The sequence below is a fragment of the Furipterus horrens genome, unplaced genomic scaffold (assembly GCF_987537825.1).
Source record: "Furipterus horrens unplaced genomic scaffold, mFurHor1.1.pri manual_scaffold_3, whole genome shotgun sequence".
In the NCBI taxonomy this organism is placed as follows: Eukaryota; Metazoa; Chordata; class Mammalia; order Chiroptera; family Furipteridae; genus Furipterus; species Furipterus horrens.
Window position 1 is genome coordinate 156,802,134 of NW_028327173.1, and position 26,307 is coordinate 156,828,440.

General features: G+C 46.4%; 1 protein-coding gene across 1 annotated transcript; it reads right to left on the reverse strand.

Moving 5' to 3' along the window:
* Positions 1 to 1,045: 1,045 nt before the first annotated feature.
* On the reverse strand, positions 1,046 to 24,254 carry BCL2L10 (BCL2 like 10). Its single transcript, XM_090268350.1, is given in 15 exon segments — positions 1,046 to 1,146; positions 1,149 to 1,327; positions 1,953 to 2,164; positions 2,167 to 2,225; positions 2,634 to 2,740; positions 2,742 to 2,990; positions 2,992 to 3,043; positions 3,046 to 3,162; positions 3,165 to 3,226; positions 3,228 to 3,299; positions 3,301 to 3,392; positions 3,395 to 3,456; positions 18,313 to 18,721; positions 19,571 to 19,755; positions 24,077 to 24,254. Coding segments are annotated over 15 exon segments (2,136 nt in total).
* Positions 24,255 to 26,307: the final 2,053 nt, after the last annotated feature.

The window sequence follows — 26,307 nt, forward strand, 5'->3', positions numbered from 1 at the left end:
TGATTCTGTATAAACTGGTTTTTAGAATTCATTTTAAACAATTCACAAAGATAGACAATATTTTCTTTTTTAAAAAGCAACAGTGGGGGAAGAGACGGGATTTATACTACCAGATACTCAAACATAACCATAAACATATGGTAATTGAGACAAAATGCTATTAGTAGAGGGAAATATTAGTCAAGCAAATAGAGAAAACACTCATATCAGAAAGGGGGAAATGAGCCTTCTATAAACAATGCTGAAAAACCTACCTCAATTATGTAGAAAGAAGTGAGTCCTACTTCACACGACACTAAAAAGATTCCAGAATGGATCAGTGAACAAGGACATGGACTGCTCTTCCTTATAGTCTTGGGGCAAGGGTGACATTCCTAAAGAAGATCCAAGATCCAAAAGCCATAAAGGCAAACATTTGGGATGAATTAACACTGGCAAGTGTGTGAAAAGCTAAGGATTTCCTTACACTGATGAAGTCTGGATTGGCAGAACCTATTTGGAGTAATAATTTGAAAGTAGCCAAATTTTAACACGCACAAACTGTGGCTCAGAATTTCAGGTGTCTCTAGGAATCCTTTCTACAGGCACAATCATGCATGGGTGGAAGGCTATGTACAAAAAAGTTCCATGTACATTGTTTCCAATAGCCTGTAAAAAGAGAAACACCATAAAATACACAGCAACGAAAGGAGAAATCCGTTTATTCTGTCAGAACAGCCTGGCCGAGCTGAATGTCTAAGAGAAAGGGCACCTAGAATGAGTCAGAAAAGCAAGTCCAGATGTTTCACAAAATGCAAGCACAATAATGACCGGGATGGCCTGAGAGACACTATTTTTTTTTAAACCAAATATTTAATATTTTCACTAAATCATGTCAATACGATTTTAAGCAAATGCCAAATGAGATTTCATAGAGGAATTCATAGAGGACACAGTCTTCCAGACAGCAAGGAACTCCAAGGGGTACTTTGCTGCCAGACTCACTGCCAGTGTCCCTGATGGTGAAAGCCAGCCAGCATTATCCAGGTTCCTGAGTGTTTCCACATCATTTGCTGATGCTCCGGACAGTTTCAGTTGCTACAGTCAATTCACTGATTGAAACTAACAAGGGCTAGACAACCAGTTCTTCCAAAAGGCTGGAAATACACCCTTCAGGACATTAGTGCCTGTGTTTTTCTTCTCTTTGGGCATCTGGTTTCTTAGCACTGTTACTGAAGAAATGGGATGCAGGCCAGCAGTTTCAGCCGGTGTAGATGGAATGACTTCCGCAACACCTGCAAAGGTGCCAGTGCAGGAGCATTCCATGGCACTCGGTGTTGGTGAGTATGTTAGGTAGGATAGATAGCAAACCAAGGCAGGGAGGAGGGAGACGTGTCTCACCGGCTAACTCAGCAGTCCTGAGCCAGGTCTGATAATATTGCCAGGTTTTCCAACATCACAGGAAACACCATGCTAACACGGAAAGTGGGCAGTCTTTGAAATTCTGTGTATAGTCTTCACTATCTGGGAAAGAGAGCCATTGAAACAGTGCTTTCATCCCAAGGCCTGAAAGACAGGAAAGGATCCATAGTCCCTAAAGGAAGAAGCCCATTAACACCTTTGGGTATTCATGCTGCCCTCCCAAAGTTGGCACCACCTTTACCTGTCAATCAATATGTAACTTCTTCACACCATCCTGATGACTATGTAAGTCCTCAGGACAAAGGACTCACTCTCTCTGGGCCCCCGGCCTCAGGCCACCCCATCTGGCACACTTGCCACCCTGGACTTTTCTCACCCTTACCCCGCTTTGCCTATGCCTTTCACCTCCACCTTAGGTAGGCCTGTTCTCTTCCATGAGAATGGATCACCAATAAACCCTGCATGCACACTAATAGATTTGCTGATCTGTAATTCTTTACTGCGTCAGCAAGAAGAGCCGAGTTTCTGCGAGTTCCTTCGGTAACAAATATTCAGTTAACCAGAGGGTCAACTCTACTTCTGCAACACCACCTCTTAGAATAAGAGCTCTCTGCTTTATTAAACAGTGAATAAACACATAAAATACCATAAATGGAGCTTTTTCAATCACTAATTTATTAGAACCATGAACAACTGTATTTCCAGGGCTTGTACAGCCGATTATTTTGAGCAGTTTGCCAGAACCATTTAAATTGACCTCCTCAGAGCTAAATCAGTCAGACGCAGCATGTCAGCAGATTTAGTATGAAAAACTGGTTTGGTTCTATAGAACCAAACTAAAATGGAATCACTTATGTCAGGGACAAAACAAACAGAAAAGGTTCACACAGGTTCATAAAGGAAGCTTAACCTACTCTTACAGTAATTTACAGCTCTTCTCAGAAATCAGCAGAGGATACCAGCCAACCCTGAAATATGAAGTTTGTTCATGTCATCTCTCGACTGCCTTGTTCCCATGACTCAGCTACCCTGATCCAAATAGGGAAGAAGACCACTAGGCAACCAATCAGCTGACAAAGTCAAATAACTTCCACATTTACCTCATAAAAATGCCTTAGTCTGTGAGCAACTTGAAACTCATTGTTTCGGTAGCCTTGAGTTTCCGGCCTTACAATAAATTTATCTTTCTGCTTTGTTTTATTCAGTATGCACACTTTGGTTTGTGACAGTTTCAACTGTCTTACAAATGGCTTCAATGTCTTCTCTTTCACTATCCTTAACTACCATAGTCTTCATTTTGCTCAGGAAATATAATGCAAGATCACTAAGAGCATCTCTTTAGATTAGACTTCCCGATGAGAACACCAAATCCTGTTTTTAAAATTTGCCTCATTAAATTTAGTATATAGGCTCTCTCCTCTTGCATCACTCGGTCCATCTGGACATAGTCTGAAGCTACTAGTTGATTATCCATATCTGTTATGGGAGCAGGTAAGCAATACTGAATAAGCCCAACCAGAAGTTATGCCAAAATCTGCCACCTTTGGGTGAGAATCAGCCCTTTTACCAACTCACAATCATCAACTGTCCTTAACAATTTTGATATCACTAAGATCTACACTAGTGACTGTAGCTGGGTCAGTTTCCTCACTGAATTTACACTTATTGGAGAAATCAGACTTGAATACTAAGAGAACATTTCAGTTAACAAAGTTTCCCTGTCACTCTTTCCAAAGATCAAGAAGGATATAAATCCTTCTAGAATGATTTGGAAATGATGGTTGGATGAGTCCCTTTCTGAGAAGGCTTGATATAGGAATCTAAGGGAGCCAGTGATGATGACTGCCTATGTAGTGCCACCACAAGCTTCTTTATCTTGAGCCTTAGACAGTGCCACTGGCTGCTGGAGGTAGCACTGCCATTTGTTTCAGAATGATAGCACCATCATTTGTATAAATGGTCACATCACCTTTTCCGTCTTAAATAATTTTCCGTCTTAAATAATTTTCTCTGTTCCTTTTGGTCCAAGGCCTGTTCTAATAGCATCGGCAACAACTGTAGTCACAAAGAAGTGGCTGAAGCAGATCTTGGATGTTGGCAGCCCTGGTGGACACCCCTCTCCACTGAACCACTTCTCAGGTATAGCAAGCTTGGTTGGGTCTTTGCAGGTTCAGAAAGGACAGATGGACAGTAATTCTGACTGGCTGTAGAGTGATGGTGTGCATTGTGATGCACTGAAAGGGATCAGAACATGTCACCCTAAAATATGCCGTGTTGGCATATTGATTATGTTGAGCTAAAGGCAACTGAGAAATGGAGCATACAAAAGAGCTCTCTGCCCTCCCTCTTGATGCCTAAAAGCAGGGCATACATTTCCTGTGAAAAGGTGTCTTTTAGTATCAGGAAGGAGAAGACACTTATCACTGGAGAAGGGAGTCAACACCAAGATGAGTCTGCACAAATTTTACTAAAAATACCTTAGCTTCCATTAGTTTCCCCCGTATATTTCCTAGTTACCTTCCCACAATTAACCACCCCTTGAAGCCCAAACCCTTTTCCTTTGTCTAGTCACTTCACAATTTATCACCCTTTGTTAAAATGGGACATAAGCCCTGGCTGGTATGGCTCAGTGGACTGGGTGTTGGCATGTGAACTGAAGGGTTGCTGGTTTGATTCCTAGTCAGGGCACATGCCTGGGTTGCAGACCAGGTTCCCAAGTGGGCGCATGAGAGGCAACCACATATTGATGTTTCTCTCCCTCTCTCCCTCTCTTACCCCCCTCTAAAAATGAATAAAATCTTTTTTTTTAATGGTATATAAGTCCCAAATATAACTGCTTCATTGGGGTTTTCATGTCTTTTGTATAAATTACCCTGTAAAAACATTAACATCAACTAAGAATTGTATACTTTTCCTCTGTTAATTTTGTTTTTTTGTCAGCTTAATTCACAGGATTCAGGCACAGAGTGTAAGAAGACAGAGTTTTTCCTCTTCATCACCTTGGAAGGGGGAAGAGAAGGAACTTTTTATGAGCTTCTATATTAATGTTTAAAATAAAGAATTGTAGGGGAAACAAAAGAAAAATCAAATGAGACTATGTCAAATCAAAAAGTTGTTTCACAGAGAAGGAAACTATCAAAATGAAAAGACAACATACTGAATGGGAGAAGATAATTTACCAATGATACATCTCTCTGATGAAGGGTTAATATAAAAAATATATAAGAGTCTTGTAAAACTTAACACCAAAAAAAAAAACAAAAAAAACAAAAAAACAAAAACCCCAAACAATCCTATTTAAAAAATGGGCAGAGGACCTGAATAGACATTTCTCCAAAGAGGACATACACATGGCCAATAGTTATGCAGCAAGAGAAAGGCAGTTACCACAAGGGAGATCCCAAGAAATTGTCAGCTGATTTCAACAGACATATTTCAGGCCAGAAGAGATTGGCACAAAATATTCAAAGTGATGAAAACCAAGGTCCTACAACCAAGATTACTCTACCCAGCAAAGCTATCATTTAAAATTGAAGGAGAAATAAAAAGCTGCTCAGACAAGAAAAAGCTGAAGGAGTTCATTATCACCAAACCAATATTGTAAGAAATGTTAAAGGGACTTCTTTAAGAAGGTAGGGAGAGGGAGAGGGGAGGGGAGAGAGAGAGGGAGAGTGGTGGGGAAAGAGAGAAACATAAAAAATAAAATGTCAATAAATATGTACCTATCAATAACATCGGGCAACACAATCTTCGTTGAGTTAGATCTGACACATGTTTTTGACTAACTTCTGGCATTTGATTCCAAAAATGACCCAAGTTTTCTCTATCACATCAACTTTTTAAGGTACAGGATACCCTCCCTTTGTCCCCAAAATCATACAAAATGTACATACAAAGGAAAATTTAAAAAAATTACCTAAATATTCTGTTTATTTAGAGTTATTTTATTTATATAAAGGCTATATATTGTTACTGTAAGTCAAATTGTGTACAAGTAGTAAAGTTCTACCACAAACATACATATTAAGGTATTTTATCTTTTCAAACGACAGGCTAGGAAATGCCAAAATGAGATACTTGAAAGAGTCTCCTTCAGTTGGCAAAGCTTTAACAAATTCTTCATGAGACCCAGTTTTACGTGCAGAGGTGGAAATATAATGTTCTTTCTGTCAACAGGTGGCTCATGTAGAATGTTTGGATCACCAGGTTTGAGGTCAGATCTTGGAGGCCAATTCGACTCCACCCAATGTTTCTCATGAGCTCTGCTGTCTCACATACACAGAAAACAGGGATCCTTGGTGTATCCATGTTGCTGACCAAGAAGGAAGCAGACCATTTTAAGATCAACGCAGATGATCCAATTGTGCTTGTGATATTGCAACAGATCAATGACTCTCTTTATATCTTCATATTCTTCATGAAAACAAACGGAATGGCCTATATCTTCATATTCTTCACGAAAACAAACTGAATGGCCAATTGGGACTGCACCAAATAAATTGCCATTGTGGAGGAGGGTATACTTCAAGCTCCACTTTGAGCTATTGATGAACAGTCACCATTCAATTGCATTATAGATTGGAATTCCTGATTCCTCCATTAAACCATGTATGTTATGGCAATACACGAAGTTACCATCACTTCAAAAGTACTGCAGAAATGCACTTCCTCTTGATTGAAAGTAGGGTGCCTTCGCTCCTTTTTCAAGCAAGTTTTTCTCATGCAGTCTTGATGCTAGGAGTTCTGAAGCCTTTTTGGATAGTCCAAAATCTCATGCCAAATCATTCAACTCATGCTGATCAAATCCCTTACGAACTGAGTCATCTTCAATTTCAAAATCTTCATCATTGCTGTCACTTAGTTCTTCACCATACTCCTGTTTTTCAAAAGAGGGTAGTTCAATGAAAACTGGCAGTGGGATTTCAGCAGAATGAGGCACTGGGCATATAGCTGATGGCAGACTAGGATACTCTATTTTACATTTACTTTTCTTGTTATATCCTGACGTTTTCACTATACAAAAGTAACAGCCATTTGAATGATCTCTGGTATGCCAAATGGCAGTTTATCACGTGTTCCCTTCGTCCACATCTGTAAACTCTTGACACACTGCTTGCACACCTTGTGAGGGGCCCAAGACTCATCTTGATCACCAAGTTTTACTTTAAAATATGCAAAATAGGCTTGCCTGACAAATGCGCTGATGTTTGTCCTTTGACTGGGAATGGTGAAACTGCTACAGATATAACAAAACGAATCAGGGTTGTTTAGGAACTTACAATGAGAAAAAGCAGAGGCAGACATGATCTGAAGGAAAGGAAATAAGTACGTATGTAAATAAAAATATAAATTCTGCTAACTCCTTGTATACAGACAAGAACTTGGACTACACTTCGGACTATGATTCACTACATAGAGTGGCACACAACCTCTCACCACACTGTCTCATGTGTAACTGAATACCCTAGACAAGTATGAACCTGTTGCTGGTCTCCAAGGTCATTCCCCATCCCTCCCCACTCAAGGGAGGATTGCTCTCAGCCAATAGAAGAGCACTAGTGCTTCCCTCCATCCAGCCTAGAGTGGTCACATTAAGATAAGCTTTACAGAAAAAACGTGTTGTGATAGAACACTAACTACAGTTTTGAAATCAGCATGCCTATTTAAGTCTAAAACAGCTGAAAAATCTAACAACAGGAATTATGTTAAAAATGGTTACCTTGTGTAATCTTTCAGTCATTGTTACTGGAGAGGGTGTTCATACTCATTAGGGGGTTGGACTAGAAGTACCTTAGGACTCGGCCTACAACTTGAGACTCTACAAGTCAGTGGGTTGACACCCCCTCTACCATCAAGAAGTGAGGATTTGAATATTTTCTAATGGAGGCCAAAAAGTTGGTCTTATGGAACACACATCAAAGAAGTCACCTTTCAACCTTTCAGCTTAATAATCAGTCATATCCATAAGGATCACAAATAGATGGTATTTTATGCTTAATGATTACATTTGATTACACCAGTGACCAGTGATATGTGTCCATGCATGTGTGTGTGTGTGGTTGACTCCCATTTTAGTTCTTGTGGACTTCCCCTTTGGCTATGGAAAGTCCAGTCTTTCCCTGAGACCTTGTGCCTGTGAATGTCTTCACTCAGCCTGAGAAAAGACCTGGGTCAGGTCAGATCATCTGGGCATGTCCTCATAGTCACTCTATTTCTAATTCTAACTGTATCCAGCTGCCACAACACATTGCACTAATAACACCTCCGATCTCACAACAGTGCATGTTACTCATTATATTATTACACTTTACAAGTACATTAATACATGTCACATCTCATTACTAACACATTACATGTGACACTAACATTACATATTGCATTAATATCACATCACACATTATTCTAACACACATTACATGTCTCTGAGATGCACATTACATGTTACACAATAAACAGCCTCCATATTACATGATCAATAGATTACATTGCATTTATATACATTATATATTACAGATAACATAGCACCTATTAGCACATATTACTTAGTAATCGTCGTCGGCAGCTGTCCGTCTCGAGAGACGATGGTGTAGCTTCTTAAGAGTCTATCTGCACCGCCGAGAATGGCTGTGCAGTCCGACTCGGGAGTGACATGGTATCTGTCTCCTCCCGTGTTGAATCGACATCTTGTGATGATGCTGAAGCTACAGAGCCTGGGCAGGGTAATATGGAGGGTCTGCTGTTGCCCATGCAGCAGACCCCCCCTCTCTTCGCAGCTGAAGGGTCCAAGGGAAAGACGGAGTCAATACAGCTTGGCTTCAGGTGCGCCGCAGGAGTTGCCGGTGTTGACTACAACGTCAAACCGCCTTAGGGACTCCGGCTCCGGATTTTCTGTCGGGGTTTACTCCCTTAGCCTTTCCCCTGAAGAGGTATGCCGCAAGGCAGCGGAGGTTTTTTGGAATCAGAGTTTTCCTTCTCTGATGTGCCCTGACTGGAAGATCGAACCAGCGACACTTAGCTCGCAGGCCGACGCTCAATCCACTGAGCTAAACCAGCCAGGGCAATACTTAGTAATAACACACTTCATATTACATGATTAACATATTACACACTAAGTTAATACAGTTAACATATTACATTGTTATCAACATCTTGATGCCTGACTAGAGAAACCACATTGTTTTTGAACTCCACACTCGCCTGTTTCTAGTCCTCTCCATCCTGGCTGTCACCTGCAGCTGGTCTGGACAAATGTGGTTGCATAGAGAGCTGACAGTTCCCAGTGGGCCACTCCTACCTCGGCGCACACAGGGCCACTTGACTGTCTGGGAGGTCACTACTGCTTCTCCCCAGCATGCTGTCATCCCCAGACACACACTTTATGCCCACCCCATGAAAATTTGGTCCTTTGAATTCACAGCTGCCCTAGAGCCCACACACTTGGCCAAAAAGGAGGGTGAAAGAGGTCACCTCTTACCCACACACATGGCCCATCCAGCATATCACAACCTAGGAGGTACCAGGCATGGCGCTAGGTGAGGGAGATTGTGATGAAGACAGAGTCCCAGTCCTCGTGGAGCTTGGGTCCAGATGCGGAGGAGAGCAGAGATGAGACTTCAAAAAAAATACCCATTAATTACTTACAATTGAGGATGAGCTGCCAGTTAGCTGCTGTGAGCCCTTCTTAGTAGGCACCTATTTTCTCAGGGTTCCCACAGCCTACAGTGGCTCCTTCCTGCCACTCAGCTGCCACTGCTTTAGAAGCCTAACCCTGGCTCATTAGCACTGAGTAGCCACCCCATGACTCTTACATAGCTTGACTCTTAGCCCTTGTGACTCTGCTTTGTTCACATCCATTTAATTAAGTGAATTTTATTCTGTAAAAGAATAAGTACCATGACAATTAAACTTATTCTGGAAAAGAATAAATCTTGAGAGCAAGGACTTTTCTCTGTGTTAATCACTCTAGCATCCAGTGTCTGAAAACATGCTTGGCACAGAGCAGTCACTCAGTAAATATTTATTCCAAGGAAGCAAAGCAGGAAAGGAGGGAAGGAAGGGAAGAAGAAAAGGAAGGGAGAGCAGGAAGGGATGAATGGAGGGAGGCAGGAAGAAATTTGAATGTCTAACACAATGACCAGCACATTACACAGGCATTCAATACACTTCCCTTTTTTTTCAGCTGTGATTTTTGGCAAGTTTCTTAAACATTTTAGGCCTTACATCTCTTATATAAATCCTTAACAATTATACATACTACCCATGGGATAATAAATTTTCCTCACTACCCTGTGAGGAATAAATTTAAAAGAAAGAAACAAATGCAAAGTAAATAGCACCATGTAGAATTAAGATATGTGTTCATTAAATAACTAATTTTGTTATTGCTCCCCTCACATGACATCATCTGACATGAACTTCTTTGTTTTCATTTAATTAGAACTAATATATTATCAGTGGGAACTCATTCAAATAAGGCTTTCTTTTAAAAAAGTTACCATTTATGATATAATAATAATAAAAAAAACCAGAAAACACTAATCAGTGTGTATAGTTACTTAGTTAATATGACCAAAGTTAAACTTCAACGCAAGGATGACATGGCCCTTTAATTAAAACTATAATCTCCGGGACTTCCGGCCAAGATGGAGGCCTAGACAGATACTCTGCGTCTCCCTCCACAACTAAGAAGGAATACAACTAACTCAAAACTAGAGACAACCAGAAGTTCCAGAAAATCTAGCTGCATGGAAGTCCAACAAACAAAGATATAAAGAAGAAATACTCATCCAGACAGGTAGGAGGGGCAGAGCTGGGGTGGAGAGGATGCGGTGTGGTGCTGGCAGCAGCAGCGGCAGCAGCAGCAGTGGCAGGTCAGCGGAAAGTGCAGTTACATGTTTTAAAAAGTTGGGAGGGACACCTGGGGAGTGTTCCCAGCTTGTGACCAGACCTCGAAGCTCACAGTCCCAGTGCCGGGGAAAAATCAAGCCTCATTGCTTCTGACTGTGCAAACTAGGGGGTGCTTGGGCAGAGGAAGAAACAGCTGGTCTCTCAGCAGAGTCCGCTTGTTTAAAGGGCCCCCATGGTCATAGAACATCCGCAGACCCACCCACTCTGGGGACGACAGCCAAGGCAATGGCTAGAGAGGTGCCAGTCCTATACAGAAGTGGGAGAAGTGCCTGGTAAAGGGGCAAGTGCTGATCAACCAGCATTGTTCCCTCTAAGACCCCTCCCCAACATACAGCACCACTATATGGTGAAATGGGTCGCCCTGTACAGACAAATACCTAAGGCTCTGCCCCTTAAAATGTAACAAGAGTGACAGTTTACCTAAGACACAGAGGCAAACAAACACAGGAGCATGTCAAGATGAGGAGACAGAGAAGTATGGCCCAAAGGAGGAAACAGATCAAGGTTCCAGTGGGAGAACTAAGTGATGAGGAGATAGCCAACCTAACAGATGAAGAATTCAAAACAGTGGTGATAAAGATGCTCACAGGCTTGACAGATATGCTTGAACATGGCAAACGCATAAGGGAAGAAGTGAAAGTTATGCTAAGTGAAACAAAAGAAAATCCACACAAAACCAATGGTGAAGGGAAGGAAACCTGGGTTCAAATCAATGTTTTGGAACATAAGGAAGAAAAGAACAGTCAACCAGAATGAAGAAAGAAGAATTGAAGAAAATGAGGAGAGGCTTAGGAACCTCTTGGACAAATTTAAATGTGCCAATATCCGAATTATAGGCATGCCAGAAGGAGAAGAGGAAGAGCAAGAAACCGAAAACTTATGTGAAAACTTCCCAAATTTGGTGAAGGAAATAGACATACAAGTCCAGGAAGCACAGAAAGTCCCAAACAAGCTTGACCCAAAGAGGACCACAGCAAGACACATCATAATTAAAATGCCATAGGTGAAAGATAAAGAATCTTAAAAGCAGCAAGAGAAAAGCAGAGAGTTACTTACAAAGGGGTGCCTATAAGGCTGTCAGTGATTTCTAAAAAGAAACTTTGCAGGCAAGAAGGGACTGGCAAACAGTATTCAATGTGATGAAAAGCAAGGACCTACAACCAAGATTACTCTATCCAGCAAAGCTATTATTTAGAATGGAAGGGCAGACAAAGTGCTTCCCAGACAAGGTAGAACTAAAGGAGTTCATCCTTTAGCCATTATTATATGAAATGTTAAAGGGACTTATTTAAGAAAAAGAAGATCAAAACTATGAACACTAAAATGACAACAAACTCACAACTACCAACCACCGAATCTAAAAAATAAGAATAAAATCCAACTAAGCAAAACAGACTAGGAACAGAGTCATAGGTATGGGGATCACTTGGAGGGTTATCAGCTGGGAGGGGGAAGGGGGAGAAATGGGGAAATAATGCAGGGATTAAGAAGCATAATTAGTTGGTACAAAATAGACAGGGGGATGTTAAGAATAATATAGGAAAGGAAGGGTGAAGCCAAAGAACTTACATGCATGACCCATGGACATGAACTAAATGCGGTGAAATTGCTGGAGGGAAGGGGGGTACTGGGCAGAGGGAAGCAAAGGGGAAAAAAAATTAGAACTACTGTAACAACATAATCAATAAAATATACTTAAAAAAAACAAACTATAATCTCCTTTGACTTTGATGGGCAAATCAAACAAACCAGAAGAAAATCATTAGAAAATTATAGTTGAATTGTTTTGAATACATGTTTGTATTTCCAAATAGACAGAGAAGTTGCCTCAAGTTTTAAGTACAGACAGTTTTCCAGACCACAGACAACAAAAAAACAATAAAGCAAAACAGCACTGAAAAAGGAAAATATGGGCAATGATTTTGTTTTCATTACCTGAAGAGTGCATAGTGTTATTTCTCCCTGTCCAGAATAGTTTAATTTTTTTCAATTTGTTACAATGAAATTTCTCAAGGTATTTGAAGAGAAAATATCCATGAAATAGATTAGAATTTGAAAAGTGATGGCAAGAATCACATGTCCAGCCAGGAGCTGCCTTTTGATTGGCTACACAATGACCCCTGCGGTGAAGGGAAACGGATTGCCTTTCTTGGCCTTTCTACTGCCCTGTTTCTTGTTCTCAGAGCTCACTGAGGGTGTGACCACTGAGAGACTTGTCCAGAGTCCACCCTCAGATTGGCAGCTCCCTTTGTCACCCCTAATGACAGGGATGGAGACTCCGGTCCTCATATCACAGGGGCAGCAGCAACCACACCATCCCCCCAGGTGCTGCCATGAAGAGATCAAGGGGACTGGCCTGCACCCAAGCAACAGTCACTGGGGAGGGAGGTGCCTCTGCTCTCACTGCTGGGGGTCTGCAGGGCCCTCCCTCAGGGTGGTCTTGATGTTCCTGTTGCTGCAGCAGCTCCGAGGGGTCGGTCGTGTCTGGGCACACCCAGTAACCTCTGTTTTCCTTGCTGTTGGTTCCATAACGAAGGTGTAAGTAATGACATCATGTGTTAAATAATGAAGTGCAGCCTCTGGCTGCTGAAAGTGAGAATAATAATGATAGGAAGAACAGAAATGCTGTGGAATGAAAGCTTACTATGTTCTAAGGCAAGATAGTGAAGAGCTGGAGAAATTCCTTGATAGGGGAATAAGGGAAACTAAGACAAAATAATTATGGCCAAACCATCGGAGCAATTTACAACCAGCTAAGGAGTCACAAGGTTTTACCTTCCCTAACCAAGGACACTTAGGAGCAAATGGTTTACACATTCCGACGGTCCTGGGACAGACCAGCCTTGGTCCCAGTCCCCCTTCAAGAATATTATTTAAAAATAAAACAGAACAAAAAGTAACCTTGATCTCTTCCTACATACATTTTGATGAATCAACATATTGAAGGACACACCTGAAAATCTAATGATTCTGTCAAGACCCTTCCCTGAGACCTCCAACAGGATTCTGGCCTGTGGTCAAAGAAAGATAAAAAGCCTCAAGACAAAGAATCCACACAGTGAGCTCACCCTCCTGGGAGCACACCCACACCTTTCTCTTTCCCCCACTTCTTACCCCACAGGTGCATCTTCTAAACTCCATGGGTCCCCACGAGACTGCAACCAGGGCAGCAATGGGCAGTGGCAGCTCCTCCCGGGCTAACCTCCTGAACATGTCTCCAAAGCCCCCTTTTCTCTGACTTTGCTGTGAGCTTCTTTTACTGTGACTTCTGATCCTTAGAGAGCCAAAGCAGCCCCGCCTAGGCTCTCTTATTGCTTCTTCTGTGCTAAGCCCTCCCTTTGTGTCACTGTCCCCAGCTTTAATGAACACAGCCTCATAGACACCTGGGCTTGTGTAGGGAAATCTTTCCTACACAAAGTCAATAATCCACGTACTCCCTGCAGGTCTGAGGCAGACCCACTCCTGGCTCAGACCCCCTTCTGGTAACAGTTCAAGGTTCCGTGCTTGTCCTTCCAAGTGAAGAAAATGGGGCTTCCAGAGGTGATGAGACTGGGCTAGGAGTGAGCATGCGTGAGTGGTGTGTGGCGGGACCACCTGACCCAGCAGGAAATCCTCTATCCTCAGAGGGAGTGGAGACCACATATCACTTCTCTGCCCCTCAGCTTTCCTCCCAGCGCAGTCTGCCCTCCTCCTCCTGCCCCCACCTCCTATCTGAGTTTTTTGCAGAGTAGAAGGCCATCAGCTCAATATCCAAGAGTGTAAAACCAAACTGTCATAGCTGGAGACTCTCCCACAGTCTGAGTTTCCCCCAGGAGACTCTCTGATGTCTTCTGTTGGTACTGTCTGCTCACCCAACCATTCGTTACACACACGTGAACACATCTGCATTCTCCCAGCACTGTCCTCAGCGAGGCTCCCTGACCTTCGCACCAGGGAACGGTGCTGTGCCAAGTCCAAGGCTACAGTGGAGAAGAGGGCCTCGGTCTGATGAGCGAGTTGGACAACTCAGGGAATCACTAAAGTGCAGCCTAGTAAGGACCTGGAGGGGGTCACAGACCCTGTGGGGCAACATGAGAGGAGCACTTACATCTGCTGAGGCCCAAGAAAGGCATTCTGAATGCAGGAGACCCTGACCTGAGACGGTAGGCTGTGTTACGTGGGTAATGATGAGGGGCCAGGGTCTCCTGCTGTAAGGAAAATGATAGGGGGCTCGGAGGTGAGACATAGCTGGGAATTCAGAGCATCTGCCCAGGTCGGTGTGGGAAGAGTGAGGAGCTGCGTGCGGACAGGCTGAGTCTAGGCTGCCGCTGCAGCTGGGGCCAGTCATCAGGACATACCTGGAGGCCTGGAGTTTGGACTGAAAGAAAAGGGAGCCCCTGATAGACTTGTCCCATCTTCTCTCTCTCAGATTGACAGTTCCCTTTATGGTCCCCAACTGTAGAGATGGAGGGTGTGTCTTCTGGGAGCTGGAGCTATAGGGATCATACTGCTTTTGTACTTTTGGAAGGTTACCCTGGTAACAAGGGGTATGGCTGCCAGCTAAGAGGCTACTGCAATGGTCCACGTGGACTAAGCTATGGCTGGTAGAGATGAGGAGGAGGGACAGAGGACAGCGATGGACAATAGTTGATGGCCTAAGTGGAGGGGCAGGGAGAGAGCCCCCACAGCATGAATGAGTGACCCCGGCAAGCCTGACAGTGCTGTCCTTCCTTCCAGGGCAAATGTGGAGGGTTAAGATGACATGTCTCAGGGTTATTTGCCTGTGTCCTCGGAAGGCAAGAATGTGGCTTAGGTGGCTGAAGGCTCTACCAGCTGAGACTGGGATCCTGCCCCATTAGATTTACTAAGGGGGCTTGCTTCCAGGAGCAGTGGCCTGGTGCTGACCTGGTGAGTGAAGGTCTATTACCCAGCCCACAGGCAATGTCTCAGCCCTTGTGTGGTGCCATGATTGTGCTCCATGGACTGAACACACAGTGCCCCTAGGATTGGATACATTTTATCCCATTTCACTGTCCTTACAAAACAAACCCAACCCCCTCCATCCCTAGCAGTCTCCTCCTGGCATCCTCGTTGGGACAGCTTAGGGACAGTAAATAACAGGCCCCCTTTCCAAACATCCTTTGATAAACTCTGCGTGGCCCGGAACACAGGGCCAAGTGTCTTCCAGGCAGAGCATTTGTCAAAATTATCTCCTCGGTTCCTGTTCTTAATAACCAGCTGCTGGATTGGGCACAAATCTCCTGCCCTGGCATGAGACCGTCCTCTGATTTCCATGCTGCTGTCGGGGTGTGTGTGTATATGTATGCATGTATGTGATTGTGTGTGTGAGCGTGTGTGTGTGAAGAGAATGTCATTGCCACGGGGTCAGGAGGGAAGGCCGTGGTCCCCCAGACCAGCGGCTGGGCAGAGGGTCCTTCCTGGGTGACTCACCAAGCTCGCACAGCCGCGGACAGTAACTGGACAGCCAAGCAGAGGGGCGGGGGGTTGGGGTGTTCACTGGGGCACTGCCCAGGAGTGGCACTGTGATGCAGCTCCGGCTGGGACCCAGGCCAGGAGGCTCTGCAGAAGAGAACTTTAAACCTGTGATTGCAGCATGGACGTGCCCCAATATTATGATGCTTTCTGATGCCTATCAGCCAAGAAGGGGATGCTGGGGAGGCGGTGATTCACCCTCCCAGGGGAAATCTGTCCTCGATCACATGGCAGCTTCTCTGTGGACCCATCAGTCCCCCAGGTGGGCAGAGAGGCAGGAGCAGTACTGGGGTATCTACAACCCTCCCCCCAAAGGAGCAGCTGAATTGCACCCTGGGCTTGCTGCCTGTTGGCTTTGTGTTCCTGGTCGGGCTACACAGTGCAGGGGACCCAGGTCCTGTCCCTGACACAAGACACCAGGATGTGAGACAGAGGGGACCTGAGCCCAGTGAGGTGGGACCTGAGTGTGGGGGTAATGGGGCCAAAGCCCCCCTTGGTGGACTGTCCCCAGCGGGCTCTGGATGCCCTGGTGGCTTTCAGACAGGACATTAGGAAGACTCACAGGAAGATACGCCCATGACATTGCTCAGGGTCCCTGGGTGGACAACCTGGGGAAGCTCTATGACAGCCCAGCCCTGGGCTTGTCTCTGTTTCCAGGAGGAATGTTCCATTCCTGGTCTGGTTTCCCTTCCTGCTTGGCCCAGAAAGCTCAGGGTGAAATTGGAACTTAGCGCCATGAACTCCTGAAACCCCATGACCTGTGACCTTTTGTGGCCTTCTGACCCCAACCCCCGCGTCCTAGTTTTCTGTGTCTGGGTCACTCACCTCTGAGCTTCTGGTTTCTAGATTTGGCACCTGCACTCCTGTGGGCCTCCTCTGGCTGGTATGGTCGGGGCCCAGGGGAGCCACACACACTCGTGCCCCCGTCCTGCCCAGCCAGGAGGTGCCCAGCATCCCCTTGCGTGGAACGCTCAGTGTCCCCAGAAAATATCCTCTCTCAAATTCCTCCAGGTAAGTGCTGGGGTCCCCAGGGCTCATGGGGCTGATCTTTCCACCCCTGTGTCCTGATCACCTGGAAGAGTCCAGAGGTCAGTGGGGAAGCTCCGGGGACAGTTACTGAATACATGGGGGTGAACGAGGCAATGAAGCCCGCACACACTTTGGGCCAAACTGAGTCTGGTGGTCATTCTCCAGGTGCTCGGAGGCCCTTTTCAGGCCTGCTTATGCCCGAGGCTGACCCCAGCCTGCACTCTCCAGGCCTCTGGGTAGCTGCCTTTTTTTTGCTCAGCAATAACTGGAGGACAGGGGGACAGAGGGTGGGGACAGGGTTCCCTGTTCCCAAGACAGCCCCACTGGGCTCAGGTGACAGCAGGGGTGGGCACAGCTTCCCTCCTTTGGCACCTGGACCCCACCCCGGTCCCTTCCTTAGCCCTCTCACGTTTTCTCCAGCCTCAGTCGTGAGCTGCTTCTAATCGGATCTTGTCAGACACACGGGGCAGCTCTGCTCCTGTGTGCATGTGATTCAGGGATCTTCTCTCCGGGCACAAACGACAGGCGCACCGCATTGTCTTCCTATGACTTATTTATTGAAAATACTTATTCAACTTTGCAACACTATACATATTCTTCAGATTCAAAACAATGAAGGACCTTGTGTCTTCATTTTGTGAGTGTGAGAGTGTGTGTGTGTGTGTGTGTACGTGTGGAAGAACAAGAGCAAGTGTGTGTGGGTGTGATGCCATCAGGAGAAACCTTTTCACTTTGACTGCACAGAATTCATAAATGCAGGACAACAAAGAGTATCTTAAATAAAGAATTAGAAAAACTCTAAAGCAGGAAAGAAATCTGAAGGTTTCTACTGTATAAGTTTAGGGCTAAACTATTCTATTTTAGGACTAAACTACAAATTTAGTACTAAACTAATAAAAATATCATGTAGCTTGAATGGGGTGTTGTGCTGTTCAAGTTATTTTTGCATTGTTTTTAAAACTGACCAAAATTTTTTCTGGTGCATATTAAGTTACTTCCATAGATTTGTGATAATAACCATAGCATGTAATCATGGTCTTTGTTTAAACATCCATGTCAGAGTCAGATGACAGTTAGGTAACAGCGGTCATTTAAATCAAAGTACAATATTTATAATATGCAGAGAATTATAAAGGTTCTCACGGGGGATTTTTTACTCATGAGAATAACATTAATGAATCTATATATAAGGACTATTACTGTAAATTTCTAAAGCTGTGTACTACTAAGAGTAATGGTGGCATTGATTTAGTACGAGTAGCTTAACTAATGAGAGATCGATCAGAATTACTGGAACAGAAACACAGGCAGGTGTTGTGTCCTGGTTGTGGGGGCTCAGGGCCCAGCAGTGGTGGAAGCTGAGTCAAAGCTGGAAGGTGACCCTGCGTCCTGAGCTCTTACTGCGTGACTGGCTCCTTTCTGGGACCTGATGACCCAGGGGATGGCCTGGCACTTCTGGGCTTCTGTGAACTGTGGGTAGAGTGGCAGCAACAAAGGGGCCACCTGGGAAAGGCTGGAACATGGACTTGGCCTTGGCCAGCATCTGCCTGTTGCGATCATTTTCTCTCTGTAGCTCCTGGAACTCTCTCTCCATGCACTTGGCTGCCATCCGGGCTTCCTCAGCTCTTTCCTGATGGTATCGAATCTCCCTTTCATAGTAGGAAGTGCCTCTTCGTAGTTCCTGGTTCATGTCTTGGGTCATCTTCTTGTAGGTGTTCAGAATCTGATAGGTGGAGTTCATGCTTCGCCAGTCATTGAGACATTTCTTCTCCGTTTCTAAGCAGCGCGTTTCCGCCTCAGACACTTGTTTCTGGAGCTGTGTTAGACGGTCTTCACATGTATCGGGCACAGTTTGAAGCTTCAGCTTCAGCTTCAGCTGCTGAATCTCATCTTTTAGGGTTGAATTTTCACACTGCAGAGATGTTTTCCCAGTTTGCAGACCCGTTATTTCTGCTGCAAGCTCTTCACTTATTTTCCTTTGCTTCCACAATTGTCTGGCTGTTTCCTGATTTTCCTCGTAAGCACGTTGAAGGGACACGTTGAGGTCAGCATCACGAGGGACACCTTTGAGGTCATCTTTTGAGCCATGGGTGGACTGAGCCCCATTTCCTGCTTCCCTCTGTCTCCCGACCTGTGACTTGACGTGAGCCAGGTGACCTCTGAGGACCTCAGGCCCGGGACTGGTCTGGAGCAGGTTTCCCACTGTGGACAGGGACTGGCTGGCTCTACTTTGTAGGACCCGCTCCATTTATGCCATTGACAGCTCCAGCCTTCTTTCTTCCTCCTCCTTCTCTTGGATGCTCGGCTTCCAGCCCATAATTTCATCTTGGTGCAGATCTGGACTTCCGGGATAATGAGAGTTTTTATTCAAACTGTGTGGTATGTTCTCCTGAAGTTGTTCTCCATCAGTCCCTGAGGCTTTTGAGGTGAGCTTCTCAGTGGTCACATGGGAAGGTTTAGGAGGCTGGCTCTCACGCACCATTTTTACTGCATCATCCAGGTCCTGAAGTGACAGCATCCTACTCAGGTGTTTATTCAGGGCCTTCAAGGCCAAGGTCTGTAACCAGAGAGGTCTGGGCTCCACCCCAGGTGACTTGAGGGTGTCGTCAGCTTCTCTCATTGGTCCAATATTCTTGCTACATGCTGCAGAAAATTCATCGCAGGCAGGACACCTTTCACTCGGCACCTTCACACTTCTTGAAGTGTGTCTTCTCTTTATTATCAAGGACACCACCACCAGAGCGCCCACCAGAGTGCTCACCAGGATCACCCAGGGGAACCCATGGAGAGGCTGGACTTGTCTCAAGCCTGCAGAAATCAGCAGCAGAACCGCACACAGGTGCTCCAGGATCAGCTGGAAGGTGGACGCGGTGGCTGTGGCAGTGGCAGGCACCAGGTCCTCCATGGCTGGCTGGGCTTGCAGCTCTGCCACCATCTGCCAGTGCCCTGTGGGCACAAATAACTGCCCAGAACCCTGCGGAGTGTTCTATCTCTATGGTAAACAGGTACCTAGCAACCAGGGCTGATCAGTTGGGCTGAGGGAGGGGAGGTTAGTAGGTCTAGAAAATGGTCCCTCACTTTGCTCTGAAACAGTTGGGGCCGGAGGAGAGGGCAATTTGAAGCCTGGAGATTGGTCCTGCTAGGCCCACCTGGCTCCAGAGCAAACCCAGGGGCTCATGGCAGGGCCAGGCCATGTCCCTTTCTGTGCACAAGAGCTGGTCAAGGCCCTGGCCAGTGTGGCTCATTTAGTTGGGCATTGTCCTGCAAACCAAAAGTTGCTGGTTTGATTCCTGGTCAGGGCACAGCCTGGGTTGCGGGATCAGTTTCTAGGTGGTATGGGTATGAAAGGCCATTGATCAATGTTCCTCTCTCACATTGATATTGTTTTCTCTCTTTTTCTCCTTCCTTCCCCTGTCTCTCTCTTAAGGGGGTGGGGGGGGGAGGGAGAGGGAGAAAGAGAGAGAGAGAGGAGAGAGAACCAATCAGGGCTGAAAGTGGGATCATCCCAGATGAGGCCCATGCTCTGATTTCAAGTCTCCTTCTGCTTCAGGGACACCCACAACTAAGGTGCCAGGGCTGTTTCTCCTCCCTGGTGCCCTCTCTCCTTGCCTGTGGTCACTGTGGGCTGGCTGGGCCCAGGACTCAAGGGCGTCCCCACAGCTATTAACTACGGGACCCGGGTTCCAATCCTACCATCTCAGGAGAAGTCAGTGGGACTGCGAGAGGCTCTCAGTCACAGAGTCTGTGGAGCCCGCATATCCTGCTCAAGTTTCCTGGAAGGGGTGACTCTCTCCCAGATGACATGGTGACCTGGGCTCCTCCCCTAGTATGCCCCTGCTCTGCCCACACCCCCCAAGGTGTCCTGGGAAAGGTCTCCAGTCCACCCAAGCATCTCCACAAGTGGACTCAGGGAGGGCCATGGCCTTCCTTGGGCTCAGTTTACCACCTTTTATGTCACAAAACCTCATCTCATTCTCCTAGTGTCTCTGTGGCAGACCTGAGTCACAGCTTTCTACTCTGTTCCCTCAGCTCTGCCATGACAGGCTGTCCCATCTTCCCAGCTGAGAGGAAAGGAGAGGCTGAGGCTGCCGAGGCTAGTCTGGGGTCCTGATGAGGTGCCGGTGCTCAGGCTGCAGGGGACAGAGTGGGGACAAGGGTCTGTATTAGGAAAAGTCAGACCCCTTTTTGAGATAGCAGAAGTCAACTCTGCAACTACATATGGTTGGTTTTTAAGCAAGGATACAAACTGGGTTGAAGAAATGATAGTATCTCCTAAGTAATAAGCCAACCCTGGAAAGGGTGAAGTAGAGTTAAAACTATTGCCACACGCAGTTGTTGAGTGAAGCATCTGGTGCAAGACGGTATAATATGTGGAGAGAATTTCAGAACACGTTCTGCAAGGCTAGCCCTTCCCAACGCCCCTCTGAGCAGTGGGATATAAAGAAACTAACAGGAGCCTTTCTTCCCCTTTCATCGGCTTCAACAAAAATACCTATTAATTACTTACAATTGAGGATGGTGTTGCATTATATCTAACAGGGAAAAATAATCATTTGGTTCAAATCCTTAGGCCTTGGTGCTGAATTTAGGGAAACTTGTCCGATTTCCTTGTCCCTCCAGAAGACTTTTGTTTGAAACCTCTCTTCAGTTCTGTCTGTCCCGTTTGCAGTTTGTCCCTCTGAACATTGCTCACCCTCAGACATGTCGGGGGTGAATCTGAAGTCAACGGTGCTTAAAGCTGCTCACCATAGAGCTCCATCAGTCCCGTGAAAGCAAACGATGTCAGTAGGCACTTGGTTCATACCCATGCAGTTGGATGCCCCATTTAGACAGAGACCACCCCAAACATCCACTTTGCTAGACGGAAGACTGCTACAAGAAGTGGTTTCTGCTGCTCCCCATGGAGGGACCTGCTAGAGTCCCACCAAGCTCACAGAACTTTAGAGCCCGGTGCAGCCACGGTACCTGCAATGCATTCACACTACTGGTCTAGTCGTACTAACGGTGCTGTGACATTAATACAGGCTGCCACCCAGCAACTCTGCTGTGGTGCTGAGTCATGAAATCTGCAAACATCAGCCTGTCCGTCATCTTTCTCCAAACAGTGCAAAAACCTATCAGGATTCCCCCCCATGGCTGCCTGGAGGCAGAGCCCACAGCTTTCTCTACCTCATGTGGGATTTTGGCCACCATATCCTGAGCAACAGATAATGCCTAGCCCTGCCTGCCACCCATTCCTTGCTGTGATGCCAGCCCTGGCGTGACTGCCACTGGAGTGACAGCCATGTGCACCCAACTTTGGCTGCCCCGGGGGGCCTTTGCTGGGCAGGGAAAGTATAGGGGCCATTGGCAGCTTGATGCCCCCAATGTCCACACTTGGAGATGCACAAACACACCTCCCAACTGAGGATTCAGGAGACGCTGGGTGTGGAATGGATCATATAATTCGTCCTCCACATGGGAACACTGGAGACGAGAGAGGCATTGTTAGTATCACAGCTGTGCCAGGACAGGAGGTGCAGAGAGGACAGACAGCATGCTCCCTGTGTGACGAGTGCCGTCACCTCCCACCAGCAGGGGAGGCTATGAGATCAGAGGACATGGAAGGAAGGGTCTGGTGCCAAACACTTCTCAGGATTCAGGTGGAACCTGGCTTTGTGGGGTGGGGAGGGTGGAACGTGGCAGCACCTCCCATTCAGAATGTGATGGGGGACGGGAAGATGTTGTATTTTCTTCCCGCTGTCTATAGTGTCCTCAGGGGGACCACAGGGCCACTTTTCTTCTCGCTGACACGAGATCAGGACCGATGACTGGTCACCACCAGCCTACCATTTCTGTGTGGTCCAGAGTTTAACTGGCCTGGGGGAAAAGGGGGCTGTTTGTCCCATTTCAGGCTGACCAGTCCCTCATTGCCCCAAGCTTCTGTGTCCTCAGAGCTAAATGGGACTGTTAGATTTCACTGTCTCCACACTCCTTCTAGAAACTTCTCCAGCACTATCTCCCTTTCACCATCCCCCCACCCCAAAGCAAAACAACGGCATTGGTTTATATCCAAGAGAAGCAGGGAAAGTAGAAGAAACACAAGTGACGGAAGTGACATGCCACCCAGTGGGAACTGTGAAACCTTAATGGGAAATCTCAGCCAACATAATGCCCAGACCAGAGTGCAGTGAATTGCATTTCTGGTGAAGCTTAGCTTAATTGAAGACTTCTGTGTTTCACCCTTGTAAAGTCCCTTAAAGGCACATGCTGCTTGATAGCCATGCAAAGTGAACATCACAGTGCTGAACCCTCTGGCTCTCAACCGGGGTCGGCATTTGGGGCCTCAAATTCTATTACATAATATTGGAGATAGTGACAGAAAAGGGTGTTACACCTTAAAAAAGATCTTAGAGTCAATCAACAGATATTTACAGGGCAGTTCCTCGAGGCCAGGCACTGGTCTCAACACCTCATAAGTATTCATTCCCTTCTTGCTCACAACCTTATGCACACGCACTATAATGATCTCCATTGACTAAACATTAGTAACATGCCCAGGACCACGCAGCTGATAAGGGCACCAAGCTGGTAGGTGTGGTCCAAAGCCACTATGCATGGTAAAATATCAGCAGCATCCCTGATTTCCACCATCAATGTCAGGAGCACCACCCTAGTTGTAACACCCCAGAATATCTCCAGACATTGCCAAATGTCCCCCCCAGGGGCAAAATTACTCCCAGTTGAGAACCACCGGTTGAGTTTGATAACTCCAGAATCAATAACTTCTGAAACTAATTCCCAACCCCCCACCCCCAGACCTCTGGATTGGGCCCGGCATTTTTCTAATTTTCCCAAATTATTTGAGATTAGTCATGAAATGTCCTCTCGGATTGTCTCAAGGCTGGAGTGAGGGAGACAATGCCACTTGGGAAGGACCATTCAGACATGTCTGACAAATGAACACAGCCTTTCTCTACCTCGTTTAACATTCCTTATAGGAGATTTCAGGAACAGCCTAAAATAACATTCCACACTTTAAATGCAACAGTTACTGTGATTCCCTAGCGTTGTGGAAGCAAAGCTGAGAAAGATTAAATTCTAAACCTTCTGCTTAATAAATGTGGACGTGGACCGAACACTCCCCATTCCTCTCATGTTTCCTTTTCTACCACCTTTCAACCGTCTTAGCAGGAGCCAGCTTGAAATTTCATGATGACTGAACACCGGAGCCCCAGAGGTATCAGCTGTGCCGAGAGCGCCACCAGCTGGAGGCGGGTTGCCTGACATCCACGGTAGCGGGACCAGAAGAGGCAGTAACGCCGCTTTACCAGGGCGGCTACGGAGCGCAGCGCGGCGGCCTCAGGCGTGGACGGCCGCCGCCTGGCGGTGCCGGGCGTGCGGGTGCAGTATTCCAGGTAGCCGGCCAGCTGCCGCGCGGTGCGCAGCCTCCGCTCGTCCCCCATAGCTCGGCCCCTGCTGGGGGTCCCGGCTTGGGCCCACCTTTTAGGACGGGCTGCACCTCCGCCCGGGGAAGGCTGCCCGGCCCCGCCCCGCCCCGCCCGGGCTGTAGCTTTTTCTAGGTCCGGAGAGGAGCCTTTAATGGGAATCACACCAGCACCTGTGCGGGTGCCGAAACCCAGGCTCAGCCTTGTGCACGCATTCACATTCCAATCAGGGGCAGAGAGAGACTCTTCTGGGTTTATTGTTTAGCTCTCGGCTGGGACCTCAGAACCTGAAGGGGACAGTCTGGGAAGTTGGGCTGGAGATTGCCTTCTCTTAAGGAGACGTTGACAAAGTCTACTCACACCCTCCACTGGCGGCTCCCTTGGGAGGATGATTAGCAGCTCGCAATTGGAAAGAAGCATCCTGGTGTGTGCGGGAGATACCTTTCTTTGGGTCTGGCAAATGTGGCAGGAGAATTCTCTGTGGGCTGCTGGAATGCCAATAGTGGTCGCATTCATTCATTCGCCCATATTTATTCAGAGCCCTTGGGGGCGCTCCTGGCACTGGAGACACAAAGAGAACGAGACATGTGGTCCCTGCTTTCAAGGACAAAGAAACAGGCCATCACAGTAGAGTTTAATTATAGCTGTAATAATGAAGCTGAGGGTATATTCAACTATAGGTTAATGGCTGCTTCTGCTCCCTACCATTCCTATACTGCTTAGAGTTCTCTTTACTTTTTACTTTACTGGTCAATCCTCCCTTACGCCAGTACTCTGTTATAGTTAATGCTTCTTATTTTAATTCTTGTCTGTTCACATTACTCTATGGCTTATATCTCCTAACTGAACACAGCCTGATACAGAACTGGTACCAGCAGTGAAATTTCTGGGGGTCCAGTGGCCCAAGCACATTGAAATATCCCACCCAGGGTGAAAAATAAGTTGCTGCATCTTGTGTTACCTACAGGAAAAAAGAGGGACAGTGCTTGGTAGGTCATTTGGGATTTTGGAGGCAACGTATACTACATTTGAGTGTACAAGTCAACCCATCTACGGGCTGGTGGTTTGAGAGCAGAACAAGAGAAGGCTCTGCAGAACATTCAGGCTGCAGTACAAACTGCCCTACCACTTGGGTCTTATGATCCAACACATTCAATGATACTTGAAATGTCAAATAGGGGTGCTGTGTGGAGCCTCTGGCAAACGCCGTGGAGAACTACAGTGCAGACCTTTAGGATTTAGAAGCAAATCTATGTCCTCTTCTGCAGATAACTATTCTCCTTTTGAAAAGCAGGTTCTGGCTTGCTCCTGGGCCTTAGCAGAGGCTGAATGCCTAACCAGGGGACATCAGGTGAACTATGCACCTTGAGTTGCCATCATGGCATGGGTGTTGTTGTTGGACCTACCTACCATAAAGTTGGGCATGCACAGCAGGAATCTGTCATTAAGTGGAAATGGTGTACAAGAGACTGGACTCAGGCAAATCCATTGGCTACAATTAATGGCATGAGCAGGTTGCTTTGTTTCCTCCCTCATTCCACACCTATGGCCTCCATGGGGTTGCTTCTGGCCAGGTGACTGAGGGAAAAAACTCAAGCCTGGATTACAGATGGGTCTATTTGATATGCTGGTACTACATGAAAGAAGACAGCTCCACCCAAGAGTGACTGTGAACATAGTGGTGAAGGAAAATCCTCCCAGGGGGCTGATACTCAAGCAAGATATGATTGTCCACTATGTCTGGAGTGAGAAATGGCCAGAGTACCGATCTACATAGACTTATGGGCAGTTGCTGATCGTTTGACTGGATAGTCAGGGCCTTGAAAAAAAAAAGAAGATTGGAACATTGGAACATCTTAGAAGGGGGTATGTGTCTGTACCCTTCTGAGTAGGCACAGGCTGAAGATATTTGTGCCTCATGTGAATGCTCCCAAGGGGTAGCCACTGCAGAGGAGACACAATTCTGTGCTCTATGGATGTCAGAGAGTTTCTTTACCTACCACGGTAGCACCTGCTTACAGGCCGTGAGTGAGGGGGCCAGGGCAGCAGGGGAGAGCATGTGGCAACCACA